The 24,061-nt window shown below is 44.5% G+C and overlaps 1 protein-coding gene across 1 annotated transcript in view; it reads right to left on the bottom strand.

Annotated features, from left to right (window-relative positions):
• Positions 1 to 24,061, bottom strand: part of FER1L6 (fer-1 like family member 6) — a 116,183-nt gene that overhangs the window by 77,882 nt on the left and 14,240 nt on the right. The window contains exons 6-14 of the mRNA XM_061171617.1: positions 22,559 to 22,637; positions 21,094 to 21,250; positions 20,290 to 20,476; positions 19,078 to 19,270; positions 13,978 to 14,330; positions 9,881 to 9,989; positions 8,951 to 9,122; positions 4,499 to 4,619; positions 1,492 to 1,592 (exon numbers count right to left, since the gene is read on the bottom strand). Of these exons, the coding sequence (XP_061027600.1) occupies positions 1,492 to 1,592; positions 4,499 to 4,619; positions 8,951 to 9,122; positions 9,881 to 9,989; positions 13,978 to 14,330; positions 19,078 to 19,270; positions 20,290 to 20,476; positions 21,094 to 21,250; positions 22,559 to 22,637 (1,472 nt within the window). The remainder of the gene's footprint in view (positions 1 to 1,491; positions 1,593 to 4,498; positions 4,620 to 8,950; positions 9,123 to 9,880; positions 9,990 to 13,977; positions 14,331 to 19,077; positions 19,271 to 20,289; positions 20,477 to 21,093; positions 21,251 to 22,558; positions 22,638 to 24,061) is intronic.

Raw genomic sequence — 24,061 nt, 5'->3', positions numbered from 1 at the left:
TTTTTCAGTTGGCTTTAAACTTGAAGAGAAAAGGGAATAATTATCACCTCCAAGTAACCCCCTAATAGAGAAAAGTTATTGAGCTATTAATTTGCCCACAATTTCTAAATATATGACCATGAAGCTTTTAAAGATGCTTCAAGGGATTTGCAGGTGACGCTTAGCTCACAGCAGGAGTAGCACTGATATATATTGCTTCTATATGAAAAACAGAAAAGAAATAAAGAGAGAAAAAACTACATATTTATTTCTTTGCTTTCTTTTTTTAAGTAAAAAAGGCTTGGGTAGTTGAGAGATTAGGAAAGACAAAACTTACAAAGCTGAACACGAGAATCTATTAATTTTTTCTTTCCATCACATGAATAGCCACTCCTTTTCCATTGATTCTATTATAACAAATTCTCATTGTTGGTCAAGTCTTGACCTAATTCATCAAGTTGTTTTCTTATAGGGAAGGCAGCCTCTAAGATGGCCCCAATGATCCCCACCTCCTGCTCTTCTTGCCATGGTGCAATTCATCCCCTTTGAATGTGCACTGGTCCTAGTGACTTCCTTCTAACAGAAGACATCAAGACTGATGGGATGTCACGTCCAAGATTAGGTTATAAAAGACCGTGACGTCCATCTTATGGGCATGTTCTCTCTGACTCTTCTTTCTTGCTCACTCCGATGCAGTCAGCTGCCACGTTGTGAGAGGTAGCTTGGAGAGGCTCACGTGGCAAGGAATTGAGAATGACCTCCAAACAACAGCTAGTCCGGAACTGAAGCCCTCAATCATCCTCAATCCAACAGTTCATGAAGAACTGAATTCTGCAAATGTCCGTATGAGTCATCTTGGAAGTGAGTCCTTCCCAGTTGAGCCCTGAGGTAACTGTAGCCTTAGTCAATGCCTTGATTGCAGCCTGGGAGAGGTCCCGAGAAAAGGACCCAGCTAAGCCACACCTGCATTCATGACCCAAGAAACTGTGAAATAATAAATATGTGTAAGCCACTAAATTTGAGAGTTATTGTTAGTCTGTAATAGATAACTAATACACCCTATTTTTTCGTCTTTTATTATATTGTCTACCTCCTGGAATAAGAGTCATTAATTGGTGCTTATTAATGTGGTGTATAAAAAATTCTACTAAATAGCATTTGATATAACTTATCCATCTAATTGCCAAATAGTTGTTGAGTACCTACCAGATGCAAAGAGCCATGCTGGACACTAACACTACCAGCATTTTTCTCGTTTCATAAAATGTCTCTGCAGTCTTTCTTTTCTTCTCTTTTCCTTTTTTTTTTTCCCCCTTTGCTTTATGTTTTAGTTAAGTGTCAGGAAGCAGTAGTGAGCCCACAGTTGCAGCTAAATTACTGAACAAAATTAAGATGGATATAACACTATTCAATGCCCATATGAATGCATGTAAAATCGACCATTTTCTAAGGTAATTAAAAGCTGATTCCATATCAGCTGAGCTGCCCAGATGACAGCTGTCTCTGCAGTACCTGCTTTGACTGATGAAGTCACTGAGCACCATCTTCATTTTCTCTTCTGGGGCTTCCTCTGAAATCTTAATCAGTTCTTTCACTTCCTCTATACCTTCTTCCTGAAAACAAACCACAGAGATGGGGGGATGAGAGGTGGGAATGAGACACCATAGTGGAGATACTGATTCTAACACCCACAGAAATAATATTGAGCTAATATTTTGTTTTGAAAATGAAGGAACATATCTCTTGTTTTTTCGTGTATGTCTGAACCGGGAAATGCTACTGCATTCTAACTTCGAACCTTCCTTTCTTAACTGGAATTGGTCCAGATTCAAGTCTTCTCCTGTGTTGCTCAAACTCATTGTTTCTGTCCCAGATTTATTCCTGAACTGAGTTCCATTTATTTAGAATCTACCTTGTGAGGGAAACCTAATGTCATGGGAAATACCCAACAAAGAAGAGTAAATTAGATAGAATTATCAAAAACTTCAGGGCTTCCCTGGTGGCGCAGTGGTTGAGAATCTGCCTGCTAATGCAGGGGACACGGGTTCGAGCCCTGGTCTGGGAAGATCCCACATGCCACGGAGCAACTAGGCCCGTGAGCCACAATTACTGAGCCTGCGCGTCTGGAGCCTGTGCTCCGCAACGGGAGAGGCCATGATAGTGAGAAGCCCGTGCACCGCGATGAAGAGTGGCCCCCACTTGCCGCAAGTAGAGAAAGCCCTTGCACAGAAACGAAGACCCAACACAGCCATAAATAAATAAATAAATAAATTTTTAAAAAACAAAAAAACAAACAAAAAAACAAACAAAAAGAAATTTCAAAAGCAATGTTCATGCCAGTTTGTTATATAGGAGTAAAACCACACTGAACAATCCCTGAAACTAACAGGCTATCAATTCTTCTGATTATGGGGGTTTTGTCAGGGGTGGGGTGTTGAGGGAAAAGAAGACAGGTTGTATATGACAATGGCTATATGCTTGTGTACTTAATCATTGTACTTTTCCATTGGGTCCTAAATTCTAGGGTTCCATTTCATGGCTTGGAGGAAAATGGCACCCAAGGGGCAATGTACATGTCACCACTGCTTTGCTAGAATCTACAAAAACGACATCCTCCATCACATGCCTAGGGACATATATTTCCCTCTTTCCCCCTTCACTATAAGTACAGGCAACATCGTGGAGCGGTTAAAGATTTAGGCTTGGGAGTCAGACTACCTACGACATCCAAATCCAGGCTTTATCAGGTGACCTCACCCACTTCTGCCCAGTTTCCTCATCTGTAAAATCTGGTAATAATGGTACCCACCTATAGCCCCATAGGGAGATGTGAACTTCTTCAAACCGTGCTTGGTGCTTAGTAAACATTCAGTCAGGTTAGCCATGATATGCCGCGCACGGCAGGGATCCTGGCTCTGAGAAAGAATTAGAAACAAGTGCTCAAGGCTACTATGGCCTCTAGGGATAAAAATATTCTGATTTGTTTGGTCAAGCCTTTTAGAAATAAACTATTTTGTCTGAAGGAGAAGCAAGACCAGCTGTAAAAAGCGAGTCCATGGCCTCCCCATGGCATGACTCCAAACCCGGCCTCCATGACCACTTTCAGACTCTGTCTCCATGATGCCTGGAATCTTCATGGCCAGAGGCAATACTGTGTTTTTTTTGTTTTGTTTTAATTAATTAATTAATTAATTTTATTTTTGGCTGCGTTGGGTCTTCGTTACTGCGCGCGGGCTTTCTCTAGTTGCGGCGAGCGGGGGCTACTCTTTGTTGCGGTGCATGGCCTTTTCATTGCCGTGGCTTCTCTTGTTTGTGTAGCACAGGCTCTAGCCGCATGGGCTCAGTAGTTGTGGCTTGCGGGCTCTAGATAGCAGGCTCAGTAGTTGTGGCTCACGGGTTTAACGGGCTTAGTTGCTCTGCGGCATGTGGGATCTTCCCGGACCAGGGCTCGAACCCGTGTCCCCTGCATTAGCAGGCGGATTCTCAACCACTGCGCCACCAGGGAAGCCCCCAATACCGTGTTTTACACAATTGAAGACAGAATTATAAAGCAAACGGGAGAGAGAAATGTGTGCTTTCCTTAGTGTGGGTTTTCATGGAATGAGAGGGATCAGACCAGGGTCCCCTGGTGAGGCACAGTGGGACAGAGAGGAGAGGACACTGCCCATGAGATGTGTGGGCTGGAAAGAGAAATGTGAGAGTAAACGAAAAGGAATCACAAAGGGAAGGAGATACCAAAGAAGCAGTGTTCCCAGGTTTTCTTCCCCCCTCCACCCCCCAGGGGTTGGGTGGGACAGCCTAGCATTTTTTGCATATAGGTGCTGTTTTAAATACTTTCACACATTCAATTCCTCAAATAATTCTGAAGGAAAAGAACAGGACATGATGGAAGAGGGTAAGAGGGAGCGAGTAAGAAGGTTTCTCTGAGGAAGGGCTTAAATATGAGCCCTAGAGGTTGACTGGGCTTCACAGGAGAAACGTGAAGGGGAAAAGCAGCCCTGGCAGAGGGAACAGCATGCAGGTAGCTAGGAGGCACAAAGGAGCTTGGTTTCTTTGAGACACTTGAAAGGAGACCAGCATGCTTGGAATACAGTAAGGAGGAAGAGCACGTGAGATATAGGACTGGAGAGGTGTCAGGGCTTGAACTTGGAAGAAATTGTCCACCTTGTTAAGGATTTAGGATTTTATATTAGTTGAAGCTAAGATCTATCAATTTTGTGAGAAAGCTGTCCATCCCTTGCCTTTGGAGATTGGGAAAGTGGCCTATCCCTAGGTCCTATAACAGTTAGAAGCAGAGCAGGGGTTTGAACTGGATAATTTGATTTAAAGTCAAGGGATTTTACAAAATGTATTCTCATTCCCCTGCGTCCACGTGGCAGGAGCCAGGTGTCCTCCAAACGCAGCAGTCTCAATTCACTTGTATTTAAACTGAGGTCAAGACCCTCTACTGGGTGGAAAAAAATCCCCTTTGCCTCCAGCTTCCCAATATTCAAATCCATCACCTGTCAGAGTCACCTACCAGGAGGTCCGCCATTTTCTCCAGCATGTTGGACCAATGCAGCCTAAACGTCTGGTCTCCCCAAGAACTGATGAAATAGACACAGGGCTTCTTGGCCTCGAATGGCAAATAGTTGTAATTCCTGGGAAAACACATTAGGTCTGGAAGTTAGTTGGTGATCAGTGTTTTTCAGACAATCCCAGTAACCTGTTCATGTTTGTATGTTCTGGGTGGGTTGGGGGAAGGGTGATGACAAAATAGTCAAACTATTAATTCCATCCTTAGCCTTTACTTGGGGATCCATGGACAATAAGTGACGAACTGTTATATGGCTACAATGGTGAGGTAATAACAGCTACCACCCTCTGACCCAGGGCCAAGTTTAGAAATGATCACCAGAGCGAAGGCAAGCCCTCTTCAAGGAGAAATTCTCTTTCCAATTGAGAGAAGAGAGAAAGGAGAAAAACTAACATATTTTTCCTTTTAATGTCTATATGCTAGGCCCTGACTGTGTAAGGATCAATTGAGAGAACAGATGTGAATGTATTTTATAAACTGAAATCGCTAGAGAAATCTAAGAGGGTAATAATATTAATGAAGATGAAGTCATGTGCTCTAAACTAAACTTCAGCATTCCATGGCTTGCCGTCCATTCATCCATCCATACAAAATTTATTGTTGCTGGGCATTGGTGCCAGTAATGCAGATGACCTGCTTGACTAAGAAGGGACGAGAGGGATGGCAAAGTAGCTGGAAGGGGAGCTGTGGAGCCAAAGAGAATGGCTGATGGTGATGGTTGGATATGCTTAAATGATGATAAGAAAAAAGTTAAGAGGATGAGACTGAAGACAGAAAAGAAGGAACTAACTGGTAGAATTCAGTTCCCAAGGAGGAAAGGGATGGATGTGAAAGCAGGGAAGATGGGAGAGGTGTAGCAAAAAGCTGAAGCTCCCTGCCTAAAAACAGCTATATTCTTAACTAGGTTTGCCCCCAGCCGCCTGTAATTGTCCCACAAACACCTGGGTCTGTGTGAAGAGAAACGCGGAAGGCAGGCCAGACCACATTTCTTGTCATGGGCGTGGTTGGACAGGTGGCCCTAATAAATGTGAACAGTGTTTGGAGTCACGCGCGCTTATAGAGGCTGGGCTGGGGTGGTGAGGTGAAAGAGAGAGCTTTGTTTCCATTCCAAAAAGCTACCGAGAACTTCAGCCTGAAAGAATGCATGTTGTTCTTTTTAGCTCTCCAACCTCCAGATTTCTTCTAGAGGCCATAAAGTTAGCAAAGGTGCCCCATGGTCTGTTCTGCAGAAAATAAACCAGCAGGCGTCCATTCAGAAGAGAAGCCAAATAAATTCTTGGCAGAAACTGTGGTTATTATTACAGCAGGAGAACAAAATAAAAATTAAAAATAAAGAAGTTCAGAAACTGCTCTTTCCTTTATCTTGTGAAAAATTATGGCACTGAGAATCCTGCACCTAAATAAATTCCCACTCATTGTTGCACTTTGTTCCAAGGTTTCTTTGGTTTGGATGATTTTGTGCTAATGATGTTTAGAGCCTCTGTCTTTGGTGCCCAGGGTCCTCCAGGTCTTACTGGGTCTGCATGGTCCGGGATGCGGTGGTCTTTCAGGCAAATGACAGTGAGATGGAGGACAGCAGATGGGAGGGCACCATGTTGCCAGTGGGAAGAGAAGCCTGTCAGTTTGAATGGCTGCCCTGACGTACGACCAGCCGTGTGACTTTGGGCAAGCGTGGGCCTGGAACGCTAAGAAGCAAATGATGACCCAACTCTGGATGTCTTGTGCTCCAATCTCATTCTTGGGCTCCGGCCCCGTATCTGAGTTGTATGTGAATGCACAGGCTTTGTAAAACTGGAAAGCCCAGAACAAATGCAGGGTGATGTTTTAAGTGTCCTAAACCACCCCTTATACAGTGGTATTTCAATGGAGGCAACAGAAAAATTGTGTGTGTATGTGCATGTGTGTAGATGCTGTGTGTGCACATGCATGCATGTGTGTGTGGTGGTCTATTAGAGAATCTTCCAATTCGGCTGCTGCCACCCTGGCTTGCCACTATGTGGACAGAGCCTCGATATAGTGACAGGAATATAAAGCCCCAAAACAGCAGCATGACATTTTGGTCTCTTCGAGCCAGCCTGTCAGTACTAATGTGAGGTCCATCTGAGGGTTCCTGAGAGCTCTCATTTCCTCTCAAACCCTTCCCACACTACATCCCCTGACATCCCCGCCAACAGTCAACAACGGGCTAGTCTAACAAGGTGGGGATGTTTTCACTGCGAAAAGGATCCTGGCGAAAGGATGTAGAGTACCACTGAGTCTCATAAAAGCCTCCCAGAGCTGCAGATCCTGTTCATTGAGGTCCTCAGTTTCGAGAATGGACAGAGAAGCCATTAAAGGACTGGGAAGTTTGGGGTCCTTTTTGGTGCGTGTAAAGGAGGGTGGCCAAGTATGGCTGCCAGGGACCCATAAAAAAGACCCCAAAGAAGGTGGTCCGTGGGAGGGGGAGGGTGGTCCGTGGGAGAGACAGAATTTAGAAAACGTAGGCCATGCTCAAAAATGAGAGGACAAGCAGCTAGGATTATTTTCACTTACTGTTTCCTACTTTGTCCCAGACAATCGCTTTCTATCCCTTAAGCTCATTCTCGCCCTTCAGGATGTCACCTTGGTTGTGACTTTTCCCAACTCTTCACCTCCTCCGCTCCCCCTCTCTACCCACATAGTACCCTGTGCCCAGCCCAGTTACAGCGTGTCCTCAACTCATTCAGAAACAGTTATGAGCGTCTACTATGTGCCTGGCGTGGAGATGAGCAGATCCAAAGGTGAACCAGACACAGTCCTTCGCCCTCAGGGTGCTCACAGTCTAATAGGGAGACAGACTAGTAAAAACGTCTTAATGCAGTGCGATTAGTGTTTGATGGAGGGGAGTAGAGAAGTCCAAATAAGACCTGGGACTCAGGGAAGGGAACTTGAACTTAGTCTCGAAAGGTAACGGAAGCTAGCAGTTCTGAGGAGGGCGGTGGTTGCCTGGCAGAAGGAAGAGGTGTTCACAGGCCCAGACACAGCAAACAACGGAATCCACTTGGGGGATGGCGCCGCAGGGATGGTGGAGTTTGGGGAATACCCAGAGATTACCGTAGAGAAGTGGGTAGGGATCAAATCAACAAAATATGTCCTCTGAAATTAATTCGGAAAGCCACAGACAGATGTCAATGGCAATGTCATTGTATGATGTCAATCAGGGGACTGGGGAGTTCAGATAGATAGATAGTTTGGTGAATTTCTTGAAACAGATCCAAGCCAGGTAAGAGGTGTTTAAAATAATTTAGGCCAAAGGTACTGACAGGCCAGATTAAAGAAATGGCAATAGAGAACGCACTTGAGAACTCGAATTGACCAGACTTCATCACTAATTGGATACGGGTAGGAAGGGAAAAGAGAACAATTGCCAACTTTCTGATTTGTGGCTTGGAGGATGCAGACAACGGTATGACCAGTCTCTGAGATGGGAAAGATAGGAAAAGGGGCAAAGTTGTCTGTGAAGACAATGAGTCTGGTGAATAATCCGGGGACACCCAAATGGAGGTGTTTGGACCTGCTGCTCAGGAAAGAAGCCCATCTGGGGAAATAGATGTGAGAGTCATTATTCTAACGGTGGTCAGTAAGCCATGGGTTCGTGCCCAGAGAGAGAAGAGCAAAGATTGAAGAGAACTAGCGATGTGGTTCCAATCCCCTCACATGTGAACAGGGAGAGCAATGCTCTCTTATGACAATCCAGTGAGATCATATTTTTTTACTCATAGCATAAAGCTCAGAACACAGAAGAATCTCTCTACTTGTGGCTTTCCCTTCTCATAAACCATTTGGTTGACATCACTTTCTTAAGACAGTTCTATAGTTTCACTTCTCTTTGCATGTTGAAATGTTACTTGGATTAAAGATCGGTGAGGGTACATGTAGGTGCCCCAGCAGTTCTCTGAAACGGTCTTTTCTGGTGGCTGACACTCATTTTTTGAGTTCTTCAGTTTGATTGTGGGCAAAAATAAGATAATAAATCATGTATCTAATAATTCTACCAACTTGAGTTTACATTATATTCAGATGACTATAACAACTGTTAATAGGATTTTGGATTGAAATTTTAACATCTGACCTTCCTACCTTGTTATGCTTCAAAGTTATAGAATGAATGGAGCTTCAGATATGATAATAATAACCATCATCATTGCTCTGCCCTTAAATGATTTCCCTGGATGTGTCGTTTGGAGAGTTGTCAACATGTTACTAAGAATTCAGGAGAGTGGCATTTACTATGTTGCCCTTGTTTGCACCTTGTTCTTATAACTAAAATAAAGAGTGTTTCCAGTTTTAGGGAAGAACTGAATCAAACAGTCCCAGAAATTGGTCAAGCTTCTACTATCAGAAACCCCGGCTACTCTCACCTGCTGTGTCTCCTACCTGTTCCCTTCTGTCACGAGTGGCTTCTCGGGGTGAGTGGTGGAGACCATGGGCATGGCTGCGTCCCCTTCTCCTTCATGCAGCAGTGGAAGGGCATCTTCTTCAGCTTGGTCACCTGACTTCTTCCTATTCCCATGATGCGATCCCCCATCAATCAAGTTCCCAAAGTTACCTGAAGAGCCAGTAGCAAGGGGAGAAGGGCCAGGTGTCAATAAGCAGAATCAGGCTGCTTGGCAGAAGGAATCCAAGTTTATGTCTTCCCAGGGCAGGGAAATAAGCTCTCAGTATGAAGGTAGAGTGATGGTCAGACCAAAGAAATAAGATTAACAATGATACTAAGCCATCATCAACATACATCTTAGGTTCTTTTTTGTAAAAATTACTAAGTTACAAATTAACTGGATTCCATCTCCATTTCCTTTTGCTCCACTGATGGAGAACTTCCCAAATATAAATCAAGACCTTCTCTGATGGAATGCTCTTTCTTGGAGTGGTTTTCCCAGATGTACATCAGTCCAGGAAGATTGCTGGGAGTTATAATAACAGCACCTATTATATGTGTGGCATGTTGCGTGCATTAACTCATTAAACCCTTGCAACAGCTCCATGAGGAATTATCATTATCCCCATTTTATAGACGAAGAAACTGAGACCCAGAGAAATTAAGTGAGCCTAGGGTAAGGGAATCAGAATTAGTAGTCCAAGTCTGTCTGAATGCAAATTATACTCTTAATCCTTTTTTTTAAGTATGAAAATAAATCTATCCCTTACATATTAACACCAGAGTGGACAAGGATTTATTCATTTCTTCCTGAGGTGCAAACCTCCAGCAGAGTGCTACCATCGTCACGTAACACACTAATTCATTTATTTAAGAGGTAGGTATAAAGTTCATGCCATGTGCCAGGCACCGTGCTTGTCTGCACTTACCAATAGAAACTTCAAAGCTAATGGGTTTATCTCCAATCCTCCGGTCAATCATGGTAGCTTCAAAAAATGCTCCAAAGAGTAAAAATTCCTCTTGTTTTTCTGGTACAATCTATAGAAAGAAAAAAATACATTAGACAGGGCTGGCTCTTTTTTTTAGCAGGAGGAAGCTGAATTAGTGATGCCAACCCCGTCCAAGGTAATTTATAGAAACTTGAGTCTTGGTGTCAGCCTGGAATGGCACCTGACAATCAAATTTCCTTTTATTTTAAAGATCAGCTTGGTATACGTATCTTTCTAGGAGGTTGATCATTCAAGGAGCATGTGTAGCTGGGACACCACATGACACAGCATCACATTTCTGAACGAAGAGGCTGAATGAGCTGGATTTATAGTCTGTGCTTTCTGGTTTTACCCTTGGACTTATTAAACTCAACAGAAAAAGCAATACGGTTCATTTAAGGAAATAAAGCAGTCGTGGCTTCATAGATTAAGAGCTCCCTTCAATCAAGAGCCCTGACCTCTGTTCCTCTCTCTTTTTTGAGACCCTTCCTTCACACACGAGCCTCCTGTGCTGTTGCCATCAGCAGGAAATGTTTCTATTGACCAGAAAGTGTGGGACAGGGTGGGGACCCAGTGCTGGCTCTTAGTCACAGAGCACACACCACTCCCACCTGCCACCACTGTGTCCCTTGGCTGTAAGCCAGCCCCTTATCGCGCCTTCCTGGGGCCAAGTTTACTATCTGGGAGGAGGTTAAAAACCGCTCAGAGACCTGAAAGGAATGGAGGCCATAGAGCCTGGAAGAGGGACAGCAGGTTCCAAGGCCAGGCAATCCCCTCTTCAAATCCCAACTCTGCTACTTCCTAGCTGTTGACTTTGGGCAAGCTGTGTCCATTGTCTGGGTGTCATTTTCCTTGTCTGTGAAATAAACATCATAGTAGGACCTACACGGGGAAGAAATGAGATCATCCATGTGCAATACCTATTATAAAGCCTACTCATATCAATGCTGCAAGTGGCAGTCACCATAAGTATATGGTGACTATACTTCAACTATAATTCATGTCTTAATCCCACCCACCCTTCAAGGTCCAACCCAAATGCCTCTTCTTCTGGAAGCATCCATTGACTCCCTGAGTTAGAAAAATGATGATGGTAATGTTTACAGAACTCTTACTATGTGTCAGATGTGGTATTAAGAATTTTACCTACATTACCTCATGTAATTCTCATAACTATCCTAGGAGGGGGATCTTTCTATTATACCCATTTAAAGATGAAGACACTGCAATTCCATGAAAGATTAAGATATCTGTCCAAAGTTGCTAAACATGACTAATATTTATTGAGCACTTACTATGTGCCAGGCTCTGTTCTAATAAGCACTTTGTTGTATTAATTCATTAAATCCTCACTGTGAGCCGATGAAGTAGAGGTTATTATTGGAAATAAACCTAAGGAGCTTATGTCACTTGCTCAAAGATTCAAACAGAGGGAATGTTTGTCCAGAGGCTGGGGCAGTAACCACTGCACCATACTGCCACATCTTAAACCCAGCTGTCTTACTTGGGAGCCCAACATTTTAATCATTATACTGCACTCACTCCAGGAAATAATAGCACTTTCTCTGTCCCTACTTATCGCACTTATCACTTTCCACTTCCTGTATATTTATTTTGTATGTCTTATCTCCCTTTCTATAACCATAAATTTCATGGAGTCAGACTCTATTTTTATTCCTTCCAATGTTGAGGATTTAAAAATGAATACAAAGTTTGACCTAAGGGAGAAAAGCTTTGATGGTGGTGATGAGGGTGAGTTTTGAAAGCCAGCAACATGGGATTTCATTTGTCCAGATATGCAATGAGAGTAAGGCTGCAGCAAAGGAGATTAGAGCTGGAGGACCCTGGAGAGCTAAAAAAGAAGAAGATGCTGCAAAAAAAGGATGTTACCATGTTGGTAAGGGTGAACTCTGAGCTGTTGAGGCTCTGAGAAAGGTAGAAGCCCAGTGTGGTGGTTTTAAAATATGTACACAAATTCTTGGAAAATCTTCGCCTTAAAAGGTGAAGACTAATTCCCTGCCCCACCCCTTTCAGCATGGCCTGGACTTGCTGCTCATTTCTAACAATTAGAATGTGGCCTAAATGTCAGGGTGTGCCTTCCATGGATTTGGTCATAAAAGACAGCAGTTTCTGCCTTGCTCTCTCTTGGATCACCCACTCTGGGGGAAGTCATCTTCCATGATGACACTCAAGCAGCCTATGGAAGGGTCCGTGTAATGAGGAACTGAGGCCTCCTGCCCACAGCCATGTGAGTGCGCCACGTTGGAATTAGATCCTACAGCTTGAGTCAAGCCTTCAGATAACTGCTGCCCCTACCAACATCTAAATGGGAACCTCATGAGAGATTCTGAGCCAGACCCACCAAGCTAAGGTATTCCCAAGTTCCTCACCCACAGAGGAAATAAACATTTGTTTATTTTGTGCTGCTAAAGTTGGGGGTAATTTGTTATACAGCAATAGATAACTAATAAACACAGCAAGGAACTGACCGCAAACCAGAAGCCAAGATTAAGAGAGGAGGGAGGAGAAATAAGGGTTTGAATGAAATAAGGGTCTGAATTTTGCCCTCTCGTACCACGCAATAGCCAAGATGGCCCCCTGGCCTTGTAGAAAAATGGACGCTCTACCCCACATAAGTTCCCAGTCACCCTGGCTTTCTGCTAGACTTTACTTTTTCAGATGGCCTCAGCAAAATATCTTGAAGATATTGACAGGTTAAAGAAATCTTCAACTAGCCCCTTTCCACTTTGCAATCTCTGTTTAGAAAAGAATGGTTGGTCTCAACAGGGACAGATACAGGGGATATCAGTTTAGGTGGCCACTAAGCAACCTACCCACAATTTTTGGCAAAGTCCAAAAAAAGTCAAGCAGGGTGGAGAGCTCTGAATAACCTTCCCCTGTTGGTGGGAGTAAACCATAGAAACACACTGGTAACTACAGCAACAGCCAAGGTATTGCCTGCTCACCATGGATGTGCTAAGAACTCTGCGGACCATTTTACAACTATTCCCTCATTCACTCCAGGAGGTGCCTACGACAGAGGGACCATTACCACCCCATTTTGTTGATGAGTAAACTGAAACACGGAGAGGTGTTAGTATCAGAGCCATGAATAGGACCAATCCCCAAGATTTCCAACCCTGAGCTACAACCTCTCCCCCACACTGTTTCTTAAGATTTATTAGCTCCCAGCAGTAAAATTAAGTGGCTCTTCCAAAGCTAAGGTGACCGACATACTAAAAATCCTTCCATCTGTCTAGTCTCTACTAGGAATGGACAGCTCAGGGAGACTGGCCATTACCTCCCTTCCCCATCTGAAATTATTGCCTGGACGACCTGAGAAACACACTCCCAGAGGCAGAATCATCCAAGCTATAATCTACCCACCAAAACATAAAATTCTTTCATTTGCAACTACAAAGTACTATTGCTGAACTAAACAATTGAGAGGATATTCATGGTTTGTATTCCTCTTGGAGCCCCAGATCTCTCTACCATAACACAGAACTGGGCTAAAAGATGCTGCTGTGCATTATGTTGAATCACAAGCAAAGATAACCATTCCTTCCAGTTGTGATTTCCCCACAGCCATCAGGGCAGGAGAATAGGTTTCTCAATTTCTTTCATCCCACAGCTTGTCACCCACTCTTCCTCCTCTTCCTCCCTCATCCCACATTATCTCACATCCAGGGCGTACGCTAAGCTCACAAAACTAAACAAAATTAGGCCACGGATAGACTGCAGCCCATCACCCCACCACCCACTCCCACCAGCTCCCCCAGAGCACTTTTATTTCTCTTTTACTTTGGTTGCCATGGGAATCTGTATTTGGGGGGGACGCGGATGGAATGTATCGTGAGCAGATGGCTGTGATGTGAGCAGGAAGAGGCAGAGGACCAGCCCCGGAATACAGGGCTGAGCCAACACATGTTTTGCAGGGGCAGTGTCACCTCTGCGGGTCTTTGGAAGCCTGTGGCAGGTGTTGTCCCTGCTCTGGGCTCAAATCACAGACACGGTGGAGCAGTGCTCAGACCTACCTCCAGGGGCACATCGAAAGGCTCCACCTCGACCTCTGTTGAGTTGGTTTTGTCTGAAGCCTGCTGGGCTTTTCCATCATCAGTTTTGTCACCCTTATCTTTACTTGAGCCTTTGGAAGATTTGGAGTCTTTGTCCTTTGAAGACAGCTTGAGCTCCTTGGGTGCCTTGGAGAATTTAAACTCCTGTGCCCCTCCCGAGAGGATCTCCACAGCAATCTCTACCAGAATTCTGCCCCTGAATGACACGCCTTCTCCGAAACCTTCATTCAATTCCTGGTAGTCATCCATCAGACTTTGGTTCCTGGGTGAGCCATACAGGTTGATCCAGGCAGGTCCAAATGTGGGTAGAAAGCCTGTAAAGATACCAAGCTTTAGTTGCCTAGTTATGCTTTCAAGCTGGCTATTTTTTGCTTTATGAAAATTGGGCACATTCATTTAGAAATGTAAAATATAAAGAAAAGACAAGAGAAAATATTTACAGAATATCCCGTCACGGGGAGTTCCCTGGTGGCCTAGTGGTTAGGATTCTGGGCTTTCACTGCCATGGCCCAGGTTCAATCCCTGGTTGGGAAACTGAGATCCTGCAAGTTTTGGGCGTGGCCAAAAAACAAAACAAAACAAAACCAAAAAGAATATCCCGGACTTCCTTGGTGGCACAGTGGTTCAATCCCTGGTCCGGGAAGATCCCACATGCAGCGGAGCAACTAAGCCCGTGCGCCACAACTACTGAGCCTGTGCTCTAGAGCCCGCGAGCCACAACTACTGAGCCCGCATGCCACAACTACTGAAGCCCACGTGCCTCAACTACTGAAGCCCGTGTGCCTAGAGCCAGTGCTCTGCAACAAGAGAAGCCACCGCAGTGAGAAGCCTGTGCACCGCAACAAAGAGTAGCCCTCGCTTGCCACAACTAGAGAAAGCCCGCGCACAGCAACAAAGACCCAATGCGGCCCCCCAAAAATTAATTAATTAATTAATTAAAAAAAGAATATCCCATCACCAAAAGCCACAACCACCATTTTGCTATAATCCTTTCTAGTCTTTCTCCCATGCATGTCTACGCTTGTCTACAATCGTAGTAAGACTATGAATGCCAACTTGCATCCTCATCTGTTCACTCATTGATCAAACGTTTATTGACTCCTAACATGTGCCAGGCATCATGCTAGATACAAAACACAGAGCCCAGTAGAGAATAAAGCAGATACAAACATTAAACAAATAAATATTCACATCACATTACAAATGCTATGAAGGAGATATATCTCGGGCAGCAAGGACAAAAAACAGGCTGGTGTGACGTGGAGAGAGGAGTTAGGCAGAGAGAGAGGAGAGAGAATTCTGGGCAGAGGGACGAGCACATGGCAGTTGGAAAGGGGCTTGGAGATAGAAGGAACTGGAAGAGAAAGCCAATGTGGCTGGAGTCCAGAGAGTGAGAGGGTGAGAAGAGTTTGGAGAGGTGAGCGGGTCTCAGGAGGCTTGATAAGGATTTTGGACTTTATCCTAGAAATTATGGGAATATTTTAGAGGAGTTTAAGCAAAGATGAGTCCTAACCGGTTGTGTGTTTTTAAGATCACCCTGTTTGCTATGTGACGGGTTCTAAGAACGGATGTGGGCTGCTGTATATAAAATGGGTAACCAACAAGGACCTACTGTATCACACAGGGAACGCTGCTCAATACCATGTAACAACCTAAATGGGAAAAGAATTTGAAAAAGAATAGGTACATGTATATGTATAACTGAATCACTTTGTAGTACACCTGAAACTAACCCAACATTGTTAATTAACTACACTCCGATACAAAATAAAAAGTTAGGGCTTCCCTGGTGGCGCAGTGGTTGAGAATCTGCCTGCCAATGCAGGGAACACGGGTTCGAGCCCTGGTCTGGGAAGATCCCACATGCAGCGGAGCAACTAGGCCCGTGAGCCACAACTACTGAGCCTGCGCGTCTGGAGCCTGTGCTCCGCAATGAGAGGCCGCGACAGTGAGAGGCTCGCGCACCACGATGAAGAGTGGCCCCTGCTCTCCGCAACTGGAGAAAGCCCTCGCACAGAAACGAAGACCCAACATAGCCAAAAATAAATAAATAATAAAAATTAAAAAAAAAAAATTCTTCAACTTGAGTTTCTCCTTTCATTTGAAAAAAAAAAAAAAAAAGTTAAAAATCAGCTAAATATAGTGCTAGGGCAAGTCCCGAATCAGTTATCTTCCTTAGGTGGAAACAGAAGTCCATGCTGGTTTGATTTCGTTTTGTTTTGTGTTTTGTTTTGCATTTGTTTAGTTTCCTGTTTTAGTACCATGTTTTTGTCAAGACTTTAGCTTTTCCCCTAAAATAGAAATAAATAAGTAAATAAATAAATGAATAAATAAATAAAAATTAAAAAAAAAAAAAGAATGGATGTGGGCACACTGGTTCAAGCACTACTTCATCAAAACTTAAGACATGGGCTTCCCTGGTGGCGCAGTGGTTAAAAATCTGCCTGCCAATGCAGGGGACACGGGTTCGAGCCCTGGTCCGGGAAGATCCCACATGCTGTGGAGCAACTAAGCCCGTGCACCACAACTACTGAGCCTGCGCTCTAGAGCCCGCGAGCCACAACTACTGAAGCCCCTGCGCCTAGAGCCCCTGCTCAGCAACAAGAGAAGCCACCACAATGAGAAGCCCACGCACCGCAATGAAGAGTAGCCCCTGCTCACCGCAACTAGACAAACCTCGTGCACAGCAACGAAGACCCAACACAGCCATAAATAAATAAAATAAATAAATTTTTAAAAATTTATATTAAAAAAAAACCCTGAAGACAGGGCTGGCTTGGACCAGGGCGATGGTAGTGGAGATTGAGAGAAGTAAATATTCTGAGATATGTTCTAAATGTAGAACTGAAAAGACCTGGTGATCTTAATTAACTTACTCTTAGCATAAGTAGTTTCCCTTCTTAATACAGAGCACCTGGGAAAATATACAGTGTCTATGCAAACATCTCTTTGACAACAGAATATTCCATTTTGACAGGCAGTATATAGCATGGTGGTCCTGAGCTTGACTGCCTGGGTTCAAATCTCAACTCTCAGGTCTGCCATTTTCAAGCTGTGGAAGTTTTTAAACTTCCCAATGCCACGGTTTCCTCAACTGTAAAATGGGGGTGATAAAAGTACCTATCTCACCTATCAGGATTAAAAGAGATAATATTAAGTGCTTCACACAAGTCTTTAAGAGATGTCTAGAATATTAGCCATTACTCTTAATAAGTATACATATCATAATTTGCTTAACAATCCCCCCGCTTTTTGACGAGGAAAAGTTTCCGTATGCATTATTGTTATCAATAGTTTTATGCCTGAAAACTTCCTCTCTCCATTCCCCCCTCCGTCCCCCTCCCATGGCCCCCGATGTCTACTTTTTAAACCATTGTTATACATCTCCCTGAACCCATCAAGATGTTTCTGAAAAGTTGTGGGTAACGTGTTGTGTCTTTTTTTTAAATTTATTTATTTTTGGCTGCATTGGGTCTTCTTTGCTGCGCGCAGGCTTTCTCTGGTTGCGGCGAGCGAGGGCTACTCTTCGTTGTGGTGCGCGTGCTTCTCATTGCAGTGGCTTCTCTTGTTGCGGAGCACGGGCTCTAGGTGCATGGGCTTCAGTAGTTGCAGCACGCAGGCTCAGTAGTTGTGGCTCGCAGGCTTAGCTGCTCCGCGACATGTGAATCTACCCGGAACAGGGCTCGAACCCATGTCCCCTGCATTGGCAGGTGGATACTTAACCACTGTGCCACCAGGGAAGTCTGTGGGTAACATGTTTATGTCTGGCTGAGAAATCCTGTAGGTGGACAGAGTGTGCTTTCTGCATAAAGAAATCCTGTGGCAAATCCTCCCACATCATGAATATTTAAACAGTTGATATTTATTAAGGCCCTTCTATGGTGTCACTCTGTGCAGGGCACAAAAATGTGTACATCTCGCTCTCTGCTTAAGCCAAGCCTTCAGTATAATGTGTATGTGTATATATATATGTATACATATATATATATATATATACACACAAACATACACACATATACACAAATATATACATTGATCAATGCAAATTTGTAGTGCAGAGGAAGACTGCATTGGGATTTTAAAAAGGGAAGGTAGATTGGGGTATTTAGAGAATTATCAGCTATGAATTTAGGTTTTATAAATAAAGAGCTTTATCTTGGGTGAAAGCTCCTTTGCCTGACTCAGTGGATTAGCTGGACTCTCTATTCTGGCCCTGGCTCTCTGAGTGCAGAGTCAGCAGGACCTCCCTGAAATACTCATGCTCTTGAGTTCCCATTGTGAGTTGAGGGCACCATATTTTTTGGACCATTTAAACACGTAAAAACCAGGACTTCCCTGGTGGCGCAGGGGTTAAGAATCTGCCTGCCAATGCAGGAGACACGGGTTCGAGCCCTGGTCTGGGAACGTCCCACATGCCATGGAGCAAGTAAGCCCGTGCGCCACAACTACAGAGCCTGCACTCTAGAGCCCGCGAGCCACAACTACTGAGCCCACGTGTCACAACTACTGAAGCCCGCACGCCTAGAGCCCGCGCTCCGCAGCAAGAGAAGCCACCGCAATGAGAAGCCCGTGCACCGCAACAAAGAGTAGCCTCTGCTCGCCGCAACCAGAGAAAGACCGCGCGCAGCAACGAAGACCCAACGCAGCCAAAAGTGAAAATAAATAAATTAATTAATTTTTTAAAATAAATAAATAAACACGTAAAAACCATTCTTAGCTTGTGAGCCATACAAAAATACGTGGTAGTCCAGATGTGGTCCATGGATCACAGTTTGCCAACCTCTTATCTAATCTAAACTCTTCATTTTTCAATTAAGAAACCTAAGGCCCAGAGAGAGGGAGTGACTTCCTCAAGGACACACAGCAATGTTCCTGGAAGACATGGGACAGGGAACAAGCCTCGTGGTTCCCAGAGTCTGGCTCTGTTCACCACCCTGAACCAACCCAAGCCACAGAAGGTGCCTAAGACATTGCCTGCTCCAACCCTCTCTTTTTGAAGATGAAGGCTCTAAATCAATCATTTGGAGACCCTATCTCCAAGTCAGACATGTGAGACCTTACCTTTATCTCCATCCTGTTCATTGGAGATTTTCTTCAAGTCGATGAAATGGGTTGCCAGCACTATATCATTCATGCTGCCTTCATCCCATACCTGGATTTTCACCCTCCGACACAAGGGAGGGAACATTTCCTTGAAGACCACCTGTTCGTGCCACACAGGATCGGCACAGTTCTTCTGCACCGTGGTTCGCCCCTAAAAACAAAGCCAGGAAAATGTGAGCCACAGAAGGAAATGAAAGAGGCCCTTGACCGACTAAAGAAAACTCTTCACACCAGCTGGAAATATAAAGTGAGTTGCCAAAAATAATGAACCTGCTTTCACCGACACCCATGAAAATCAGTTACACTCCATGAACATTATTGATGTTCTATTCTGTGCCAGACACTGTGCTGGGCATCTGAGACAAAGGTGAGTTGTCACAGGTCCTGCCCTCAGGAAGTTCTCATCATCCACTGGGTTGGGGTGAAATTGACACCTGTGTTATGAAGGAGTTCCATGCATCTCCAGGAATGCAGCAGATATAGTTAGAGCCTGACTTCATGTTTTATAAAAGTTGGACCTGGTGCAAATCCCTTCCCTAGTCTGGACCTCAGTTTCCTCGTCATACAATGGAGGTGGTGTCCTATATGGGGGTTATATATGTCCTATATATGCCAATGGGGTCCAAGATAGAAATAGTCCAAGGTTCACCCTGCCAAGGGGAGGGGCCGGGTGGAGACAACATGTGTGTCAGCTGAAGCTTCCAAGTCCAGCCAACCAGGATTAAGCTCTGACCATGTGCCCAGGCCCTAGCACTTCCAATGGCTCTTGAGCAAGGAACAGCTGGGAACAGAGATGTCCAGGCTTACACAGGACAAGGACTAGCTGGGTAGATTGTAGAGCAGATTGAAAGGGAGGTGGGAATCCTCTGGGGACTGGGGACTGGGCAACAGCTCAGAGAAGCAGCCAGAGGTGAGGAAGGAGGCCTGCCTGCCTGGGTGCTGAACTGTGATCCCCCCCTCACTTCTCTCCACGAGCTCCAATGGTGAGGGAGTGGGTGACCCTCCACTATTTTCCTGCCATGTGATGTAAAGCCTTTTTGTGACAGGCGTCCTCTCTCTGGGCACTTCCTAATTTTGAATTTAACTTAATGTCATTTGACCAGCAGTGTCCTGGGTGAAGAACAGGATTCCAGTCCAGGTCTGCCAGGATTGGTGATGACCCTTCCTCACCGTCTGCCCAGCAAAGGAGACCTCCACAAAGGGATCCACGAGGTCCTTACTGTCACCCACAAATGCTTTGGTGATGTTCGCCATGATGCTGGAGTTCATTTTGGGCAACCCCTCGGCTTTGTAGAGTCTCACGTAGAATCTGGCCCAGGGTCTCTCTGATGGAAACCCTTGTGGGATCAAAAGGTTCCTTGGGGGGGACAAAAATAAGACATAAAAAAGCTTTCTCACTTGAAAGAGTAGAGAGAAAAGGTAGAGGCAATTTGGAGGCAGAAAGAATTCTGATACAGGAGAAAAATCTGAAAAGATAGGATTCATCACTAAAATGAGTTTTCTTTCTAGTGTAAATGACAGCACAGGGTATGAATAGAGTGAATGCAGTACTCCAATAAAAATTAATTTAAAAAAAATAGAGTGAATGCAAACTCGTTCAGGTCCTGGAATTAAAGAATAAACACTTAAAAGAGGCGCATAAAGTCTTCCCATTTTACAAGCTAGTGGCTGAAATTATTCTTCCTTCAAAGAAAAATCAACTAAACTCAGATTAATAGGATAGGCTCAGGAATAGCTTATTTATTATGGGTTATTACAGGAAGACAGGCTGTTCTTGTCCTAGAAGCTGACCTCCCAAAGGATAGTGACGCCTTTGATAAGACACATCGTGGTGCCTCTGATAGAGCAGAATCCCCAGTGGACAGGCCTTGAACTTGGAAGTTCTCGTGAACCCGTAAGGAAAGGGAGAAGAAAGAGACATGGAAATTGGGACATATCATTTCTCTTGCATGGTCCTCGATGGACCTGTCTCACTTTTCTATTTGCTCCTTGGCATCAGAGGTTTTGGGATTGCGCTTTAAGACATCTCCTTTCCCAGTCACGCTGATGTCACACTTCAGGTACCCCTTCGTGCCAGTCCTGATGTTGCCAGGGTCCATGAGCAGGGCCCACTTGTCAGAGAACTGATGACCTGCAAAACGTCCTGACAGCTCAGATATCCGGCACTGATGCACCGCGACGCTCCACCCATTTCTCTTCCAACCCAAAGCCTCCCCACCCTCTACTCCCCAGGAGGGGCCAGCTCATCACAGTTCTTTCCAAGTCTCGTGCTGCCTCTCTCTCCTCCTTTCCCTCCTCTCCTCTCTTCCTACCCACTTCTCCATCTTTTTTTCCAAACTGCCACAGGGATTTGGGAAGCCTTCAACGTAGTGGAAATTGCCTGGACGGGAGTCTAGCTTTGACCGGAGAGGAGGACATTAATGCAGTATAGAAGCCACACATGATTTCACAGGCCATAAATGCTGCTCATGGATCTTTTTGTTTGACCTACATGGTGAGCCCAAACTTCAAAACTCTTACAAAATCTAGACTTCAGGCTTATCTTTTTAAAAACTGTTAGATCTGGCCACACGGAGCCCACATTTCCACACGACTGTAGGTGGTAAGGAGCTGAGTAGATCCTACTCCTTCCACAGGGGTTGTGAGCCCCGCCCCCCATTTCCCATAGCCTCCGTCACCCCTGACTGCATTAAACCCAGCCCACTGCACTCAGCGATGCTCACTGCCTGGCCCCCTTGGGGTCATGTGAGTTGGAATCACTGTTGAAGAGAAGGGGCCTTTCATGAGAAGATCTATGTGTGTTGTTGGTTCTGTTACTTATTAGCTCTTGACCTTGGACAAACTACCTAGCTCCTCTGACAAATCAGGGATAATAATAATTACAGCAAACCCACATATGGCATGTCACAGTCATTATTCTGTGCTAGATCCTATAAAGTGCTTACGTATATATTCTTATGCATATATCCACTTACGTATATATTCACTTAATCCTCCAACAACCCTATAAGGAGGTGCTATTTATCCCCATTTTTACAGATGAGGAAACTGCAGCACAGAGAAGTCAAGTTATTAACCCAGGGTTGCACAGCTAGGAAACAGCAGAGTGGAATTTGAAGCCAGGCAATCTGGCCCCAGAGTCCATATTCTTAACTTCTACACCCTTCCAACTTTCCTTCTTGTGTCTCGCAGCAGTAAATTGGACAGAATTTGTGAAAAAAAATTTTTAAACTGCTCAGACGTATGAACATATAAGATATTTTTATCATTAGATTGTGAACTTTGAGTAAAAGAGCCATGTCTTGCTCCACTTTGTAAAACTGGTGCTCAGTGTTATTGAATAAATGGATACATGGAAGAACGCATAAACTAACTGACCTTCAGGTGTCACAGTAAGAGAAGAGTAACAGAGAGAGATTGGGAGGCAATGCTTTCTCACCAGGTTGGCTGTACACGGTCCCCAGGTCCACTTTGAAGGAGCCGATCAGTACACCTCCTATCAGCTTGTGGTGAAAGACCTGGGGAGAGATGGAGCGGTGAGTCCAGCAACACTAGATTTCTCTTTGAGGATAAATCTGTGAAATGGGTTCATGACAAACCCATTCAAAGAGGATTCTAGGCCTTGAACCTTGTCTGGCCTTCACACTTATCTGGAGCACAGTGACATTTGGTTATCAAACCTCAGGGCTGGCTGTACAGGGCGTCCAAAGTATCGCAGCTGTACCTCATCTCCTAGCAGGATTTCAGCTAATTTTCTATTGAAGGACACCTATCAAATCTCACTGCCTAAAACGTGTTTTTTGCTTGTTTGTCTGTTTGTTTGTTTGTTTGTAGCCAAAATGAACTCTAGGGCAGCCCACTCTTCAAACCCATCTCTGCCTTTTGAAATGCTATCCATCTTTAAATGCCTAGAGCAAATGCTGCCTCCTCCAAGCAGCCCTCCCTGATCCTCCGCAAATGAAAGTATTCCCTTTCTCTCCTAAAATCCCACACTTTGCTCACAACTTTCTCAGAGAACTCATCCTTATTGCCTTGAGAAGTTTTGGACGTGTACAGTAGTCAGAACAAAGGAGGCTGTCATCCTCAATATTTTGTCTGATTAGAAGTCAGTAGAGTGCCTGGCTGGTTACAGTAGCACATTTTTATGTTAATGCTATTAAGATTAGGAAGTTCTAAAGGAAGCTGGGAGAGCTGGGCCTGGGTCCAGAAGTCACATTGCATGAAAAATTGCTGAAGAATCAGGAGTAGTTTAACTTTTAACCCAGAAAAGAGAAAATTGAGAGTGTGGAAGAAGAGCAATGGTAACTCAAGTGTCTTCAACACTTGAAAATACTGCCATCTAGAAGAGGGAGTAGGATCCCTGTGTGGTTCCCAAGCTACAGGAAGAGAGATTTCAGCTCACTGTAAAGGCAATTTTTATAACAGAACTTCCCAGCAATGGAATGGGCTACTCTAGAAGTAGTGACCTCCCCATCTCTGGATATAATCAAGTAGTGCCCAAGAACCCCATGTCATGTGTCATGGAGGTGGTGGAGAGGGATTCCTACGCCAGCTGGAAGTTGGACTAGATGGTCTCTGAGGCTTCCTTCTAACTGTAAAATTCTATGAGTTCCTTGATTCAAGTACAGTTTCCTACCTTCTTCTACCCACCACATGGCCTTGTTCATAATAAACACTCAGTAAACATTCAGTGAGTTAATGAGTGATTGACTAATTGAATGACGGATGAGTGAGAGACTTTTGTAGCTTCTGAACCGATCCTTTTGAAAGAGGCAGTAAGAAACAATAAATTCAATTGATTTCAAAAAATGAAGAAAATGAGAGCCCTTCCCAGCTCCTTTCCCACTCTTCCTCCCTTGTCCAAAGTTTGCGAGGGTGTTAGAGAACAAAGGGGAAGTAAGGACAGTTTGGCTTCAGTTGAGGAGCTATTTAAGTCCATGGG

Source organism: Eubalaena glacialis, chromosome 17 (assembly GCF_028564815.1).
Source record: "Eubalaena glacialis isolate mEubGla1 chromosome 17, mEubGla1.1.hap2.+ XY, whole genome shotgun sequence".
Lineage (NCBI taxonomy): Eukaryota > Metazoa > Chordata > Mammalia > Artiodactyla > Balaenidae > Eubalaena > Eubalaena glacialis.
Note: the sequence above shows the minus strand (reverse complement) of the source record. Positions and strands in the feature narration are given on the sequence as shown.